Source organism: Nannobrachium achirus (genome assembly GCF_963921795.1).
Source record: "Nannobrachium achirus genome assembly, chromosome: 17".
Lineage (NCBI taxonomy): Eukaryota > Metazoa > Chordata > Actinopteri > Myctophiformes > Myctophidae > Nannobrachium > Nannobrachium achirus.
In genome coordinates this window covers 36,507,372-36,526,175 of record NC_137824.1, presented here as the reverse complement: position 1 = coordinate 36,526,175, position 18,804 = coordinate 36,507,372, and the positions used below count along the sequence as shown (strand labels likewise).

The window sequence follows — 18,804 nt, the reverse complement described above, 5'->3', positions numbered from 1 at the left end:
TTTCAGCAGTGTTGTTTCAGCTCATCCATTAAAATCAGAAGGCTCTATACAGATTCAGAACATGACATAAATAATGCATGACATAAAAGCAGTTTAAAGTGATATTTTTGGTTAAAACAAATGTGTTTTTGTGTGTGTGAAAAGGTTAAAGCTCTATAGTAATCATTGCTATAGAGTGTTTGGTCAATAACAGGGGTCTCCCCATCACTAGATCCATATGTTTAAATAGAAAATACATTTTCAGGGTTGCCAAGTTCAACCAATCAGGAGAGAGTATCAATTTATCAGCTTCCAGTTTAAAAAATGTCTGCTCTTTCATGTTTATCCTGTATCCTGGATACATCTCTTTGAGTTCTATCTCCTGATTGGATAAAAATCCTGGCCTGAAAATGTATTTTTTACTAATGAGCTGGAAAGAAAGGGAGACTCAGCAACACTCTGTAGCAATGAATGATTTCTACCAGAATATAATGTAGAATATCTAACACTTATTTTAACAAAAGGAAATCACTTCCTACCCCTTTAACAAAGCTTCACAGACTGTCACACTGACACTCGTTGTATCAAAGAACATACTTGTTTTTTGTTTTTCTTTCTAATGTAACCTCTGGTGTAATAACACATTTTTCAGATATGCTCCTGAGATGTGCTGCAGGGAGGGTTCCCAAGAGAGAGGGATAATAATTAAAACAAAAACAATCTTTGTGAAACGTTATCTCTGATACCAGAACTGAGTGAGTACAGTACATGTGAAGGAATGTGATCTACAGCCATGTTAGTGCTTCAGATAAAGGCTATTAAAATAATCTCATGCCAACATAAACATCTCGGGGCAGTGTCAACATAGCACACAGCAGCATAGTTGTAAAATCTCATCAGTCCACCTCTGATCAATTTAAAGGACCATACCAGACCAGTCTAATTGACTTATAGCATCTTCAAAAAGAATATGCACACTTTAGCTGATCTCTGTCAAAATGTTTAAATGTCATTCACTACAGCTCCCACCCAGGGCTCATCATGGCCATCTGAGCAGCCATCAGCAGGGTGAAGCTGAAACTGCATTTCCCCAGGGAATAACAAAAGGTCTCCCTTTCCTAAACAAACACCATTTTCCCAAAAAATTAAGCAATTCCGGGAAGAGTGGTTGAGAGGCCGATGTGACATGACATGACATGCCCTAATATTGGTATGGTCCTTTAATGATGCAGAACGCAAATCTGGGCATATGTTACGTTACGTCTGTTGAGGACCATATTACGCACACACTTCACCGCACGATCAGACACGTATGTACATGGTTGTATAAAGTAAATCAGACGTGACGTTAATGCCCGCCGCCCGCCAGGTCCAGCAGTGAGCCAGCGGCCTCTTGGGCCTCTGCGTCGAGCTGAAGGATCTCTACTGTCTCTAGGTCCAGTTCAGTCTCGCCGGGCAGGACCAGGTACTGGTACTGGTCATACTGGTAGTAGTGTAACTCGATGTAGCCGCTGTCTGATAGGGGGTCTTTCTCCATGTCCCCGCCTCCTACGTCGTCCTGGTATTCCACGTTCTCCATGGTGACGAGCTCCTCGTGATCAGGGGTCAAAGGGCAACTTGGGTTTTCCGAGAGAGTCGGGTTGTCTGAAGTCAGGGCGTGAGGTGAGGGATTTGTTGCCAGGAGGTGTGCCAGGGAATCTGTTAAACAAAGCACAAAAACTAGAATTTAAACTAATTATTTTGTTTTTCTATTCTTCTTTTTTTGGGGGGGGGAGTGGTTTTATGTATATATAGCCATATAGCGTATATACACGGGTCGGTATGTATGTAAGACAAAAATGGCATTCAAGGCAACCTGCTTGTTATGTGTTCGAACACAAATATAGCACATTCGCTCAAAAATAAATGGACAGAACCTAAAGGAGACAGCCTATTGCAGGGACTATGGGTTGTCATGGCAATAGAAGGATGTTGTCATGCCGACAGAACACAAACACAGGAACAATGTTGCATGCTGAGAGCCAGGGAGAGGAGCAGGTAATAAAAAAGTGCAAATGTAACATTTACACCAGAAAGTACATTTTTGTGGAAAGTGGAAAGCCATTTGTAAAGAGTTATATATATATATATATATATATATATATGTCACGGTTTTAAAGAGAACCAGGGCATTCGAGACGCGGAGCACTCGTGGTGCGGCACGGGGCGGAGCAAGCGGTCGCCAATACAACGTACTCCAGGCGGTGCGCCGCTCTATTGTCCACGACACTGCGAGCGGCTACCGAAGCCCCCCTGTATCCACGAAGCCCAAACGAGTTACGAGGCCCCCCTGGGTCCACGAAGCCCCAAGCGGCGCGAAGGCCAGCGGACCTTGGTCCTGCTCTTCGCCCCCGAGCGCCGCAGGCGCGAGTGGCCGCGAAGAGCGGGCCAGGGCCGCGCGGCCGGCGGAGCGCCGCGCGAGTTACGAAGCCGTGGTGAATGCAATCGTTATATTTATGCCCAGGCCGTAAGGCCTGGGCAAGCGCACGTTAAACGCCCTGTCCAAGTGACTACAATGGAGCTAATGGCTAGGCTAGGCTAGGCTAGGCTAGGCTAGGCTAGGCTAGGCTAGGCTAGGCTAGTAAATAAAGAGTAAACACTTCCGGTCTGCGGCGAGTTCAAAGCGTGACGTAACTCTCTTATCCAGTGGCTGACGTCGCCATCTGGTGGTGATTAGTGTGTGGTGAACTACAAAACGAGCGCTCTTACCGAGGTCTCCCTGAGTTACCCATTTACCCTGTAACATATATATATATACTGCCATTGGCGGGAAAGTATACGATTTTAGTAAATGGTATACTCTATTAATGTCATCACCAACCTGAGATTTCTGAAGAATCACAAGTCATAGACAGTCCATAATCAGTTCCCTCCAACCTGCTCCGCAAATAAACACGATCACACAGAAAGGTTAGATTAGAGGTTAGGTTAGAAGATCAGTTGACAGGGATATTTAATGAAATACAGTCAATATCAGATTGTCATAAACATTTAGAGCAGGGCTGGGCAATTATTCTTTCCATGGGGCCACATGAACAACAGAAAATATTGTGGAGGGCCAGGCCAAAAGGCAGTGCTCTCTGCAAGATGTGCTCCTCGCAAACTAAACACACGGCTTTACCTCCAACTTCAGTAAATAAATACTTAGCAGTCCATTTTTTTTAAACCCGGCATTCGGCATCGACCTTTCTTTTTTTAGCCACTTTAGCCATTTTTGATGGGTAAGGTAAGGCAGGTCGTCTTGACTTGTGACCAGTTTGACCACCTGCTTGTTATTGAGACAACATCCAATGATCACCCACATGTGCTGCTGATGTACGCATTGCGTCCATATGTACATGAATAAAACTTCAAAATAAAAGAAATGCAGCTTTAGTCCATGCATGAGGTAAAATTAAAAAAAAATGTTTATTTTGTAATTTGCCATTAACCCTACAAGGGCCGGTCAGAGTGAACCAAAGGGCCGCATACGGCCCCCGGGCCGCACAATGCCCAGGTCTGATTTAGAGGGATGCTAAAAATATTTTAAAAAATCATTCACAGGGCACACTTGTGCAGGCAGCAGAAATATTCAGAGGGTAATGGAGCAAACTACCTCATGTTTTTGTTTTGACTGGACAGCGGCCCAGAAATGTGTAATCGTATTACCATTCCCAATGACCATCCAGACAGGCAAAAACAGCAGGGCTTCTGGAAAGGTTAATATTTGACATTACATATACTGGTTACTGTGGGTGTTGTTCATACTTACAATGCAGGCTTGTTCAACAGGTTACTGTTAGTGCTGTGATAAAAGTGTGTCTTCCTGAGGACCTCAAGGAGAGCTGTACGATATTCTGGACACACACACCACAGGGACCCCTTCCCTACAGACTGAAACACATCAAACACAGTGGGAAATACATTAAAACATCCGGACATCTCAACATCGGTTTTAGATGAAATATCAGCCACAATAATAAGAGTGTAATGTGTAACTAAACTGCACTCTGTCGAGGTGCCAACTTGCAACTTGTGCACTCAGACCAAAAGCGTGGGTATTGTATGTGGTCTTGTTCACAGCATAGCACGAAAACAAATAACCGTATGACGTTCTTATTCACCCCAAATTTGGCCACATACATGCCCACAGACAGCTATCATCACCCCATTAGCGAAACCGGTTTTACTGAGTTGCAAATACAAAGGAGACTTGCTTGAAACACACCTTTGCATATTGTCGCAACCTTCACTTAAGCTCATAGCCCCCTAAGACAGCGCCAGGCCTGTCACCCTACTTGCGCGCTCTGCTGCCGCAAGTAATGAAAAGCAAACACAAGTTTAGTTTCACAGTATGAGCCCACCTGGCTCTTGTCTCTGTTGATGCGACGGAAGCTTTTGCTCAGAGACAGGTTGTGTCGGACAGAGTTCCTCCAGCCCCCCGAAGCCGTCCTGTAGTACGGGAAGTTGTTCACGATCCACTCGTAGATGCCTTTCACCGGGAGGCTCTTGCTCGGCGAATCCTCTATTGCCATGAAGATCAGACTGCTGAAGGAGTACGGGGGCTTGGCCGATGGGGAAGCGACAGTGGACTGCGCCTCCAGCAGGGGCAGCGATGGCGTGACCTTGTGGAGGGGCTGCAGTGGCAACAGGTTGGCCCTCTGGTGCAGCCAGCTGAGGCAGGTCAAGTCGTCCTGGTCGGACGCGTCCGCCGAGCCGAGGCAGTGTGTGTTTGGCTCGTTGGGGCAGTGCGAGAGAGGGGAGAGGGGGAGAGAGGAGTGGATGGACTCCAAGGCCGCGGGGGAAAGACAAGTAGGTGACGGAGGGGAGGAAAGAGGAGAAAGCAGGAACGATACGGGGGCGTTTGAGGTATGCACGGGAGTGGAAGACAAAGGCAGACATCCTCCACCCAGGGTGTTGTAGTAGGAAGAGGACAGAGAAAGGGATGGCAGTGGGTAAGAGCTACTCTCCATCTGTTCTCCAGGGGTGAACGCCCAGCTTCATTCAGTTGGAGATCTGTTGGGAGGAGAGGCAACAAATAGAACTGATGAATGATAAATGGACCTCTGGGTGGTGCTCCTATGGAGCAGCTGCATGAACTTGATGTGTTTGTTTTAGCATACTTTTAAATGTTTCAAATAGAATACTCATGCTTATTGGCTATTTAGGCGGATATTGTGATTTATCTGGATGTCGAGAAGTGACAGCCTATTTCAGTTTTGTAAACTACCTGAAAGTGAAATAAACAACAAGAAAAGTGCTCTGGAGAATTATTCATATATCGTATTTAAGCTGCCGTTAATAGTTTACATGGCATAAGTGGGCCAGCAAGGGCAGGGTCAAGATTTCCAGATCCATTTCAAAGTTAGGTTTTGCTGCTGAGCCCAAAAGATGAATCAACTCAACCTTGATTCTGAGTTAAATGTTATCCACAATTTTACCCCCTGATGAGCATTCAGGAAATAGTTTCAAAGTCCACTGCAGGCATGCACCGTATCTAAATGTCTCTGTTTTGTACATGCTATATACAGCCCAGTGGTTCCCAAACCTTTTTAGCTCGAGACCCAAAAGAGAAATTAGATGTTTGCCCGGGACCCAAACTAGTGGGTAGTGGATCACTACTTCTTAAACATTTGTTTTCTAATTTATTTCTTCGATTTTTCTTTTATTTCTTTGTGGAATTACTGAAAGAAATCACTTGAATTTGTTTTGAATTCATGAAATATTTTTTAAATGTGTTTAAATAATATGAATTAAAAAAATGTCAGAAACAGCAGTGGCTGTGCATTGTGAAGGAAATATATGTGATGGAGAGATTTACACACAAACTACAAGTAGGCTTCAAGAAGAACTGTTCCTTGAGGAATGGGAGAAATGGACTGAATACAAAACTCAACAAAATGACACCACCAAACATCTAACATGGGCCAAAATGTATAATGTTGACCCTGTATATTTTCTTTTTGTACATGAAACGAACTGTGAATACAAATTAAGTAAAAAAAAAAAAAAGAAAAAAAAAAAAAGAAAGAAAGAAAAAGAAACAAAAATTAAGAGTCATAAAAATGTGTCCGCGACCCACAAATGGGTCCCGACTCAGTCAGCATACTGCAGGTGGTCCCAGTCAGACCCAGTGAACAGGTGGTATGCTATAAGTTCAGTCATGGAAAAGTTTGATTCACTGACCATTTGCAGCTATAGTTTCTTAGTGGCATTGACAAGGTGTATTAAACCTAAATAAACAATGAGCTGAAATCGACCTTTATTTTCCAAATAGTCACAAATATTATAGGCCTATTGTTAAATTAAATTAACGTGAATGATAGATAGCCTACCTCAGTATGAACACAATGCCGCATGGCTCTATACACCTCAATGGGAAAATGGCGCAGAAATATTAAGTTACAGACATGCCTTTTGGTTTTGCGAGGTAACATAACCTGCTCTGATGTGATGTAGATAAACGTTACTCAATATAGAAAAGCGTGCATTAGTTGCTTACCAAATGAACAATGAATGACGGCGCCGAGGATAGTCTGTCTTCAAAGTTCTTGCGGTACACAAACTCTGGTCATTAAAAAGTTAAAGGTAGAATTCTAAAGCATCGGAGACAGATTCCTGAGACTCACCGCGTTCTATCCCAGACAAGCGTTTCCATGGAGATCAAAAGGACGCTTTAGCTATTACGCGCCTCAAGCGCGTTCCCGCCCCATGGTGACAGCAATAAGGCGACCTATCAAAATCCGTGATGATTGCCAAGTTTACTTGCGTTAAAAATAAATAGACGTCAGGTCAGGTTAACTAGTATTGTCATCCTTACATGTAACTCGGATGAAAATGTTTAAAATGTATAACAAACCAGCAGAGGGCATTCGCAAGTACTAGGCATCATAAAGAGGTTCGCTTTTGAGTACTGTATGGTTATTATTAAAGATGGGTCTTATATTGCTTCAGTCATCAAATACATTTCTGTATGTCTACTTTTGGTGTTTTAATGGATGAAATTGTTCCCATCATTTTCCAATGGAAATGCCTGATAGCCTGAAACACTGGAAATTACATTTAATAATAATAATAAAAAAAAAAAAAAAAGTTTCTTACTTGATTCTCAGTTGAATGTTGGCAGACCTGCCAAATGGCACTTTACCTTTAAGAGTCTTTAGAGGCCCGCTCTAAATTAGATTTTATTATAGGCTATAATAAAATCAAATTTAGAGTAGGCATTTGCTTATACTGTATAGCCTATGCCTATTGTTACAGTTCCAGTGTTGCTGTTTTACTTGTGTTGTATCTTTATATTTTAATCCCTTTGTTTCTGGGGACTACGGATAATCCGTCATATTTAGGCTACACATGCATAGGGTGAATCGTTTACGTATTAGGCTACACCTGTAATTGTTCATCAATGTGCACTGTACGACCAAATAAATAAAGTAAATGAAGACATGATTTGGCCACCCCTGGTCTGCACTCTTTTTAGCTTCTCACTTCTGGCTCCCAATTTGAGGAATAGCACTAGCATTACTACCGCTACATCGGTTTCTTTTTACCCACTCCATAACATGGCAGTCTGCAGTATTTATAATAAATATCTCATGCACCCAGCCAAGGGAAATAAGGTTACAAGTGAGATCTTGTAAAGCAAAACAAATAAATACATTCCAATTAAATCAGTTTTCACAACAAAGGCATAGTTTAAATACACAAAGCTAAATATATTTATTTTTTCTACAAAAGAGAAAATAAAATCAAACTGTCATGCTGTCAACAGAAGTTAAATAGAAAAGACAAGGGAAATGTACTGAGAGATACGCCTGATTTATACATAGTTGTTTAATGGTGTCCAGCGGCACAAAAGGCCAATCTACATCTAAGCTAACAATGCATCACATCCACAATGAATTTGATGCATTGGGAGCTTGTAACTCTGCTATGTTCCTTGTAGGACACTGTCGTACAATGAAGTATAAATTAGGCAATAACGCACCTACATCAAAGCCAGAATCTGGGTAGGTCTACTCAAGATGTGTGTACGTGTGTGGATGATTAATGAACATTAATTTAAAGTCATTATAAAAAGAGACATTTTGTAACAAGTACCCGGTACAATTGGAATCAAACAAGTCTATGCTTTTTACAATGCAAGCCCTTGTCCTTGAAGTGGCCAAAAAATAAAATAAAAGCATTTTTCTGTATTACACAGATGAGCCATGCTGTGAGACATCAATTGAATTCTTGAACAAAATCTCCATTCACTGTGCTGGTGTGTGAACGTCTTTAACACTTCCATCAACATGAGTTCAACACAAACAATGACAGCTCTTCCTTCACTGTGTATGCACTGAGCTGACTGACTCCGGAACAGAAAGGCAGGTATAGAAACAGTTGCACTCAACAACCACATGTGTAGGTGAGCATCACCAACATAGATTTTGTTTCGGTGAAGGTGGGTCCAAGTCAAGTGGACTGCCGGTAAACACACAGTCCCGGTCACCTGACCAGGTGAAAGGTGAGCCAGTAGATGATGATTGGCTGAAAGACAGCGGTGGCCACGGTGATATAAAGGCGCAATCGAGGTTTGGCACTTGCCCCAGCCCCCATGGAGTCAGAGGAGAGAGAGGAGAGAATCTTCATCTTCAAAGAACGAACCTAGAGACAATGTAACATTGTTACTAGCAGGTTATAATACAAAATATATACATATTTGTATTAGTTGTCCAAGTTTCAAATTCACCAAGGTTAAACATAGTTATTTTGCTTCTTAAACCTGTTTTGTTTTTACAGGTATGTCTGTATAGCTTTTCTAAGATGATTTCGACGCAGATGATGTTCATAAAGATGCAAGCCATGAGAGGACACATGACTGTTGACACTGATTGTAGTTCATTTGCACTACTTTTCTACGTGGTTACATTTCTCAGCTGTTCAATAATCTCCATTTAATTAGCCCACTTGTCGCATTAAAGCAGCAGGCTTATGTTTAAAATATATCCACATTGGTTGTAGCTGGTATGGTAGAGCTGTTCAAATCCCCGTTCAAATCACCTGCAACTATATGCCTGTAATAGTCTTGACACAAAGACTCTCAGGTATTATGTGACCAATGGCTAGCCTAAAATGAGCGATGATTCGGGACTAGGAGGTAACCGACGCTAGCTGCAGAATCTGACCCAAGCTGACAGTGGTGTGTCACTGAAACAATGCCTGACAGACAGAGAACAAGGACTTGTGCTGCCGTGGTTTTAAATAGCCATAGTGACACTGATCTAGAAATAACTAATTTTATAGTATTATAACACTTTAAAGAACCGACATTGGAAAATACAGTAGACGATGATGATTTGCTTCTAGAATACTTACAATGAAGAACATTAAAGCGCAGGAGGACCAGGCCAGGGCCAAGTAGTAAGCATCACTACCAAACAGTAAGCCACACAGCACTGTGAAGATCATCCTACCACAAACAGAGAGGAAGCACAAATAAAAGTTCACTTTAGTTATAAGACGTTCAGAGGACAAGATGGATCTGACATTCTGGGAATTAGGGAGGACTCTCCCTTGTAACACCTCATTTATACTCCATCACACAATGGTGTCGTGCAATCAAAAATCACACCCGTGTGAACTGAGCGGTGGTCCCCCCCCCCCTTCCCCCCTGTGTGTGTGTGTGTGTGTGTGTGTGTGTGTGTGTGTGTGTGTGTGTGTGTGTGTGTGTGTGTGTGTGTGTGTGTGTGTGTGTGTGTGCGCGCGCGCGCGCGCGTGCGTGTGTGTGTGTGTGTCTGGTCTGGCCTGGCCTGAACAACAGCGCCCCTCCCTTAACATGTGTGGTCAGAAAAGGTTACTGCAGGCTACAGACAGACAGACACGCAGACAGACAGACAGACAGACAGACAGACCCACACACACGGCCACGTATAGGAGCGTTGTGACCACCGCTCAAAAACATTACCTGCTCAAAAAGCCCTGTGGTAAATCTGGACAAAACATCAGCTGAATAGGGTTGTCACAATACTGGAATTTCTAACTGCGATGCAATACCATGAAAAATACCAATATTCAATACAGTTTTTGATACTACAGGGGGGGGAAACATATTTAAAAGGCATCAGAAATGTTCTTTTTGATAAAAGACAAACAAAAATATTCATGACTGAAAACAGTAATTTGTAGTAGTCTTGAGCTTGAGCTTTTTTTTTATAAGATAAATGTATTGTCTTGTTCAGAAACATCCATATAGATAACTTAAATAGGCAGTAGTTATCCATAGTGTAAAAAACTATTCTGATGTTGTGCCATCACACTCAATTGTACTGTAACATTGATAGCAGAGCCACCTATTGAAGAGTTATGCCATTGCGGGGCAGAAAACAGTTCAGGTCACATGGTTCATATAACTCAAAATAGTGACAAACAGCCATAGATTGAAATACATTCTGTAAACTTCTGGTTCAGCGCTTTGTCACTATTCACCAATAGAAAAGTCTATGTAGAAGACATGGCCTGATGGAGTAAACGGAGGTGGCGTAACTCTCTAATAAATGTCTCTAATTGCTAGTATTTGCCAACAGCAATATAGTTTTCTCTTTGTGTAAGGTGCCATCCTGGACAGAAGAAAGTAACGATTGAAAGAGGAAGTGCAATGTGGATTGACTTTGTCCGGGACAGCACCTCAAAACTGGTTGGGAAGGCTCTGCACGCGATCTTAAGCAAACTATAACAATGTGACAAGATCCGCAAACTATTGTCATGAGGAACAAACATCATTAGTTGAGTTACGAGAGCTGAGTAAAGAACTGTGAGAAGTGGGGCTGCTCCGTGTCGAGTTTGAGAAATACAGGTTGCCTTTTTTATGTTTTTCATAGGAGAGAGCACAGCTTGTATCGATTCGATGGCGAAACAAATGGGCATTGAAATAGCTTAAGATATTCTTTAAAATGTCATTATGCAGTTTCCAAATCTACTTTCATAATCCAGTTCTTCCCACAACTGGGACAAAGCATGCTCAGAGTATCTGCTTTGTAGACAATTAGACAAAGATGTCATATACTGAAATGGACAGAATGACTGGCATATGATGCAGCCCTTACCCAACATATTTGTATCCACTGTAGGCGATGAGGTCAAAGGTGGACAGATCTGTGTGTACAGTGAGCAGGTACAGACTCAGCAACATGGCCAACACCTCAATGATGAGCCACACCAGAGCAGTGCTGGCACACAGTCCTAGAACCTCAGGACTGAACCTGGGAGGAAACACACAACTGCCTCGTTCAAACCATTTGCTGGAGCCATTATGAATTCAATTGTTTCTGTTCTTGTATTACTTACGAGAATAGGCAATCTACAAGCAAGCACACTGAAACACAAATATGTTAGGCCAATTTATGCTTGGAGCGACAAGTATCAAACAACACATCGCACAATGAAAATTATGTGAAACAACAAAACAATTGTGGAGGATAAAGCATACAGGGTCTGAATTATACTTAGTTGTCTACTTAGCCATTTCTTTCACCCGGGGTCTATTGTCTAATGTCTAATCTCCCACAAAATGTAACAAGGAAGCGAAAGTCTTGCCAACCAATCAGAGTGCAACCTTTCATTTTGTGACGTACTGTCAGCGAAGCCAAAGGTCCTCTGCAACCCACACACACACACACACACACACACACACACACACACACACACACACACACACACACACACACACACACACACACACACACACACACACACACACACACACACACACACACACACACACACACACACACACACACACACACACACACACACTCTTTCCATGTGTTGTTTGACACTTGTCGCATAAATTGGCCTAAAGTATGTGTTTTTCAGTCTGTATCACTAAATAATACAGGTCATTAAAAGATTCTCACGTAGTAAAGAAGGAACTGTATTTACACTTAAAGTTAATACACTGAGTGGACTCTGGTTTATTAATAAGAACACATTCCGAGACTCTTACTGTCCCTACATTATTTATAACAGCTGAAAATAAAATATTCACCTTTTCTGAATGCCAAGAGCCATCCCCGCCAGGAGAATGTAGGTGATGAAAGCCATCGCTGAAAGATAACAAAAGTGCCGTTGAAGAAGGAAACACTTCCTCTTTAAAGTTAAACAGTTAAAGACAGCTTCCAGAGTTCAGAAGCTCTGCACAGATGAACTTACAGGGTATGTAAAGATCAGGAGCATTCACATCGTGTCTTGGTGCTAGTGGAGTGTCTCTGTGGTAACGAACTTCCCAATCCTGGAAACATGTTAGAAATCCTCACATTAATACAATGAAACAAATGCACCTGGTGGGTGCTCCAAACCTTGCCCACACCAACACCTCTTGAGAATTCAAGATGTGCTTCTTGGTCTGTTCTTTTTGCTGCAATCATTTTTCTGGATCATTATTTTTTTAGTCCAGCCAGAACCTTTTACTGGGGCAAGTTGCCGAGTTCAATGGCGGCTTGGGAGGAGCTTCTAAAGTGCCAAATCTCTTAACCAGAGGTTTACACAGTGCACTGGAGTAAGCAGACAAATGAAAGAAGACCTATCACAGGTTATTTTCGGATACCTTGTTTTCTGATTTGCAAACGATAGGCTGTTCTTCCTGAGAAGACTGAGATTGTTTGGCGTGTGCAATAGGATGCTACAGATGTTCTACCAGTCTGTCATGGCAAGTGTCCTCTTTTTTGGAATAACCTGCTGGGGTGGCAACAACAGAGCGGGTGACACCTTTAACCTAAACAGACTGGTGAAGAAAGCGGGCTCTGTCGTTGGGTCCTCTTTGCAGGGGGTGGAGGAAGTAGCCAGACTGCGAACGGCTAAGAAGCTAGACTCCATCTTGAAGAACTCCTCCCACCCCCTCCATCTTGAGATCTTTAGTTACTGGAGTAAGATAGGAAATGACCATTTTGCCTACCCAGGACATAGATGCGAGAGACTAGGAAAGTCTTTTGTACCGGCTGCTCACAAGCTGTACAACGAGACACACAACGGTCGATTGAAGAGGACTACCTTCCTAACCTAGGATGACGGTAGCCTTTCTTACTGATTTTCCCCCTTGGGGTAATAAAGGTATCCATCTATCTATCTAGAATTATATTGTCGTCTCGAAAGAGCAAAATAATAGATTCTGAGCCGGCAACATCGCGAGAATTGGTTAGCAAGCTGTTAAGAACTGACAGTCTTGGATAACAGCCTACCCTATATGCCTTTCGTTGCCTTACTTTCACCTTGCCACTAGGTGGTGCTATTGTGCATGTTACCTACGTTATGGCAGTGAATAGCCAATCCCTAATATATCACTTCAGTGAGTCAGTGGCTATGCAACAGCAGTTTTAATGAGCTTAAACCACTTTATTTTACAACTATTACCATTTTAGTATAGTGTAAAGTAAATATTACAGAGACTTTAGTTGTCACTGTACAATATTTTAAAACTGTTGTCATAATTGCCAATATGTGCGCCGCTGCAATTGAAAACAACATTTAAATCGCCCGCTTGTCACTCTAGAGCATGGGTTATATGGTTTCAGACCCCTCATTGGCAGGACTCGCTCTTCCAGGGATGTGAGTCTAGCACCCTATCCTGCACCTACCGCCATAATAAGACTCTTATATAAGCATCAGTTCTAAATGATCCTGGTGTGTCTCAGATATACAGTGTAGGTAGACCAAACAGGATGAAGGCACACCATGTTACAGTGTCTGCATATCTTATCATCTCAAAGTTTAGTGTGAGAATAAGTCGAGTACAAAGTGCTTTCATGTCCAAAGTGTTAGCCTCGCCAGCATGTTTATAAATAAAACCCATACTCATTACAAAGATGTGATTAAAGGGCTAATTATCTTCTTTGAGTGGCTAGTGGTCCATAATAAGATATTCCTACATTTGTATCTCATAATTCAACAATCTGCATGCTCTAGTTACTAGTCTAATACATTTATATGAAACATTATGTTTAGTGGGGTAAATCAGTTGTTTACCTGATGAGTGTACGGGAACATAAGCAGCATGAGTTTCTTGACGACATACTTCGTGTCCACAGCAAAAAAATGCTTCAGCTTGTTGATAGACATAAATCGGCTGAACTGAAAAGAAGAACAAAAGCAAGAATTATCCTACAGCAATTTGACTTTAAGATATTTTAGATTAATAAATAGAGTGTGTAGAGACAAGAAACTGATGTCATAGAGAAGGGACTGGGAGACTTGCAACACATTACAGGAGTCGGTTTCAAACTCAGGTCCTTGCGTTAACAAGGACCATGTTGGTCCAAGGTTATTATAGTTTTGTTAACTTTAGTTTTCATTGTATAAAAATGTCAAGTTTTAATTTGGTTTTGACTGAGTATTCTGTCAGGGGTAATATTTAAGAATGTCAGAATACGTAAGTAAAGTACTGTGTAATACAAACACATCACCCTGTGAAGGCGATTGAATCACATTCATTCCAGTCTCAATGAACTAATGGAGACAGTGCTTTTGAACAACCTATGCATCAAGGATGCCACAGCCATCTAAAAACATTTATTCCAGTTCCACTGGCCACACCCTGCATAACATTATACTTCTTCTAATCTTCTTGTCCTTAGGTAATGTTTTATTTATTTATATTTTTAATCAATGTTAGAAAAGCGAATGACTAATTATACCACTAGAAGACTGAAGTTGTCAGTTGCATGCGAGACTGTGGAAGAGGAACAACTAATGTGAAGGACCATATCCCCCTTTATTTACCGTAGGAACAGCAAACACCGAATCGCTGCAGGAATTGACCTACTTAGTTCCAGGTACCGCTGACGTATTCTGATTCTAAGTGGTTCCCCAGAAAACCTCCAGACTGTGCAGCAATACATGTACAGTAGGAGCCAGATTACAACACAGCTCAAGGAATAAAATGACGAGAGGATCTGAATGAGCGAGAAACTGCTAGCGAAAATGAATCTGAGCGGAATGTGGGGGAGAGAAGCATTCCAAGAATTATTTGTATATATATTTCCTGAAGCGATAGAAAATGGACAAGCATAGCTTGATTCTTTTTATTTTCTGTAAAATAAAAGTATTTGTTTAAAAATGTCAGAAACAATACAATATGTTTTAGGAGGTGTTGACTGATATCTAGTTGTGATTTCAAATAGTACACATTAATACCTGGCTCATCAACAATTAAGTGTCTCATTAACCAGAGATCTGATCATGTAACATGTTTCAGGCGCTAAATTGCAATTTTTCAGAATTGAATATCAAAAGTAGGTGAACGAACGTCATTGGAGGTTTTGTAGTGTCACAATTTAGTTTAAATCTACGTAATCACTTTTGGAAGTGACAATGGCCCTTCCTCTCTCTTCCCCAACTCTCTCTCAATGCATGCTGCATTTCTTAAACAAGTGGTGTGGGCAGAGAGGAAATGAAACAGGGTTTCATCACCCTTTAAGAGTATCTGTGGGGGCCAGTGAATGTGTGCTTCTCTCTAACTGGCATTCCTTCAAAAAATGATGACACTGTGAAACAAAAAGCCATGTCATTTTGTCCAAGTAATTCCCCCCAATAAGTACTCAATAAAGTATTTGCAATGATGTTCAAACGACAATAAAGATTCAAATAACTTGATTGACATTGTCAATATGTCTGCATCCTATCTGACACCAGGTTCTCAATTTCTCAAGAGATACAACATCTGCAGATGTGCTGGCTATATTGTCTACGGAGCTCTAAACATATACAAATGCAAAATGTCTTATACCAAATGTTACCAAGACTCACAGAATCCTTGCACAATGGATTAGTCTGTATACATTTTGGTCCCTCATTTTTTATTATATATAATCAAAAATAAGCCCTCAAAAAAATATTGAGCCAGGTCCACTACTGGCCATGTTTGGATCAGTGGCATTTAATCCTTCTATTAATTCATTTGAAGGTCAAGCCATCTCCTTGTGCACACTGCTGGCTGGCTCAACGTTTAATTTTGCAACAATGGAAATCAGAATCTAGCCCTTCATTTCAGCAGTGGCTTAGAGACTTGAGCAACGTGCTCCATATGGAGAGAATTCGGTATACATAGGCCTGTCACAATTATTACATAATAATCGCCTAATCGCAATTATTTTGTCATAATCGTCAATCGTTTCCATGTTGTGATTCAAGATTTTCAAAAATAGTGGTCGGTTGGGGTGTGTTCTTGTCCGTCTTTGTCTTAATTGTTTGTTTTGTCAATTCTTTTGTTTTTTTTCTTAACATTAGAAGGGTTACTTGAACCACTGTCTTTCTCATGATGTAAGCTGTGACAATACTTCAATAAAAACAATGTTAAAATAAAACAATGTATTAGTCCGTATTGTCCAAAAAAAGAGGTGTATTAATCCAGTCTGTGTCGGAGACTCACTGCTTTTCCTCGTTTACCAGAATTACCGTAATAGTGAAACTGTACAGCTTTTGCAATACACGCCAAACGGGCGCTGTTACGCAGTTGCACCCAAAAGCCACCATAAGGGTAATTCTGGTAGGCTAGCAAAGTATAGGGTGTACAGCTTAAGTGTAAAAACTCCTTTTCGCAGGACTCACCTCTTTGTTTACCATGTCCTTTCCCTGGTTGGCCAGAGAGGAGCCATACATCACTGCAGCATTGGCCATAGGGTCAGCAAACAGGTTGTTCATCCCTGCATCTCCCTGAGGAGCACCCGCAGGCCCGGACATATTGTAGGCAGGAGTGTAGAAGCCCTGGCTGTTCATTGGTGGTGCTGTGGAGCTGGTGTCTTCAAACAGAAGGGGGTCTGCTGTTGGTGGGGCTACACGAGCTCTTGGCTTTGCTGGGAAGGGAGTGAACGTTAATGACTAACTGGGCTGCAGTGAATGTTTAGGCAACATGACTCTTGTATTGCTGTGATTCATGGAACAGAGTGAAGGACAACAGGTATTTTGTTTAAGTGGCAACCCATCTTATTACAGCTTGTATTCAATAGATGGCAGGGAATGTGCATGAAAATGTATTAAGTACTTTTAAGTACATGATCGTTTTTTAAGTACTTGATCGCACAGATTTGCACTGAACAATTCCAAGATAAAATGCTGAATATGAACTGCGACCTGGCATTCCCTGTAAGTGGTTGCAAATCATGCATGCATTTGTCAAACTCAAAACGATTCTGTACTTACTTGCCCGATATCCATGTTGTGGCAGATCCATTGTACGTGCACTGCTGTTAACGTCAGCTTAAAATAACAAAACAACAATAGAGAAACAGTCAATGCATTGCACACATTGACCTACCTAACGTTATGGATCGTTAAGTACATTAACGTTATATCAATCACAAGTTAGATCACTTATAAATATGCTAACATTAGCTAGCAAGCCAACCACAAGTGTAACACACCAGTAGGTTAGCAGTCATGTGCAGAAGTACAGTACACCTTCTGCTAACCTTAACGTGGATTTGATGTGATGATGGTACTCATGCAAAATAATCTAATGTAATTAACAGAACACGGACAGATCGGAAATTACTGCAAAACATGAATACGTGTCGATAGAATGTGTTGCACAGATATAAATAAAAACTCACCTACCTGCTAGCCAACGTTGCTACTAGCTTCTTCTTCCTACGTGGATTTCCGACTGCTCTGGTGGCCAGCTCCGCCCCTCTGCTCTGATTGGTCGTCCGGCTCCCGTTCCACTCTGATTGGCTGCCCGAGATCCACTCTGGTTGGTTGTCTAGGCTGTGCCTGCGTGGCAGAAAACGACGCAAATCTCCACTGTCTGGGGGATGCTGGCCTTCAGGCTGAGTGACTGACCCAGGATCAGATTCACAGCACACACTGACGCGTGATTACGGGTCCAACTGGGAAAGATGGATAACCACGCCCCGGACTCATTTTTGAAGCTTGTGATTGGCTGGACCGGACGTAGGGAGCGCTCCGTTGTAGTCACTTGGACCGCGCGAGGTGCACCAAAACCCAATTATCATGGCGTTTATCGTGCGCTTGCCCAGGCCTTACGGCCTGGGCATAAATATAACGATTGCATTCACCACGGCTTCGTAACTCGCGCGGCGCTCCGCCGGCCGCGCGGCCCTGGCCCGCTCTTCGCGGCCACTCGCGCCTGCGGCGCTCGGGGGCGAAGAGCAGGACCAAGGTCCGCTGGCCTTCGCGCCGCTTGCAATGTCGTGGACAATAACTGTGAAAACGAGCGCTCTATGCCGTTTCCATCCATCTTTCCCAGTTGGATCCGTAATCACGCCACACTGACCTGTCCACAAACACAGGATGGGAAACGTCAAACCGACCCCGGATCCTATGAGCTCTTTACCTCAAAGACACAACAACACACACAGGGAATGGAAACATAACTATCTGTTATAATCTTTAATCTATCTATCTATAATAATTATCTGTTTTATAACTTTAACAAATAAAACACAAATCCCTATCATATGTTGTTGACCTAAATCATACCAGGGCAGGGAAACACATCAGCAGCATATCGGCACAGTAGTACAAGGTTTGTAAAGTTACTATGTAGGACCTCCTATCTTTGTCAAAGGCAGCTACTGCTTCAATAAAAGCTGTTCTACCTAATGCAGAGCAGTTGGCAATGAATGTGGCCATATTGAGGATTATCAAATAGGCTATTTGAGGACCTATTATGACATTGAGTGATTGAATAAAACATATCATTGATTGATTGAAGACTTTATTAGAAGTTTGCATAGGAAAAGGTACAGTTTCATGACGGTACAGTTCACTGGTACAAGGTCTACTAAAAGGAGATCCATGAAAAGACTAAGCTTA

General features: G+C 42.0%; 3 protein-coding genes across 4 annotated transcripts in view; 1 reads left to right on the top strand and 2 right to left on the bottom strand.

The window, feature by feature from the left end:
• Nucleotides 1-18,804, top strand: part of tmem265 (transmembrane protein 265) — a gene marked incomplete at its 3' end in the record, with an annotated part of 435,019 nt that overhangs the window by 284,155 nt on the left and 132,060 nt on the right. The gene's annotated exons all lie outside the window — the stretch shown is intronic.
• On the bottom strand, nucleotides 1,328-4,970 carry LOC308302451 (uncharacterized protein; the record flags this gene model as incomplete). The annotated part of the gene is made up of 4 exons (XM_080746705.1): nucleotides 1,328-1,677; nucleotides 2,840-2,895; nucleotides 3,770-3,891; nucleotides 4,362-4,970. 4 exons carry the CDS (start codon nucleotides 4,968-4,970, stop codon nucleotides 1,328-1,330), a joined length of 1,137 nt encoding a protein of 378 aa, XP_080602831.1.
• On the bottom strand, nucleotides 7,761-17,623 carry yif1a (Yip1 interacting factor homolog A). 2 transcript variants are annotated; one of them, XM_080745413.1, is made up of 9 exons: nucleotides 17,584-17,623; nucleotides 17,170-17,226; nucleotides 16,579-16,823; nucleotides 13,999-14,103; nucleotides 12,190-12,268; nucleotides 12,026-12,083; nucleotides 11,085-11,240; nucleotides 9,358-9,451; nucleotides 7,761-8,646 (listed from the first exon to the last, which is right to left on the bottom strand). In XM_080745413.1, exons 2-9 carry the CDS (start codon nucleotides 17,198-17,200, stop codon nucleotides 8,488-8,490), a joined length of 927 nt encoding a protein of 308 aa, XP_080601539.1. In that variant the 5' UTR covers nucleotides 17,201-17,226; nucleotides 17,584-17,623; the 3' UTR covers nucleotides 7,761-8,487. The 2 variants fall into 2 exon arrangements, with proteins under 2 accessions (XP_080601539.1, XP_080601540.1); XM_080745414.1 differs by having other exon boundaries at nucleotides 17,580-17,617.

Bases quoted from the DNA above. Each gene is read 5' to 3' on its own strand.
- yif1a (XM_080745413.1), bottom strand. From the start codon at position 17,200: ATGGATCTGCCACAACATGGATATCGGGCAA. The intron at 9,452-11,084 runs GTAAGGGCTGCA...TGTTTGTGGTAG, and splicing joins AGTGGATACAAATATGTTGG to GATGATCTTCACAGTGCTGT. The intron at 8,647-9,357 runs GTAAGTATTCTA...CATTGTCTCTAG, and splicing joins GCGCTTTAATGTTCTTCATT to GTTCGTTCTTTGAAGATGAA.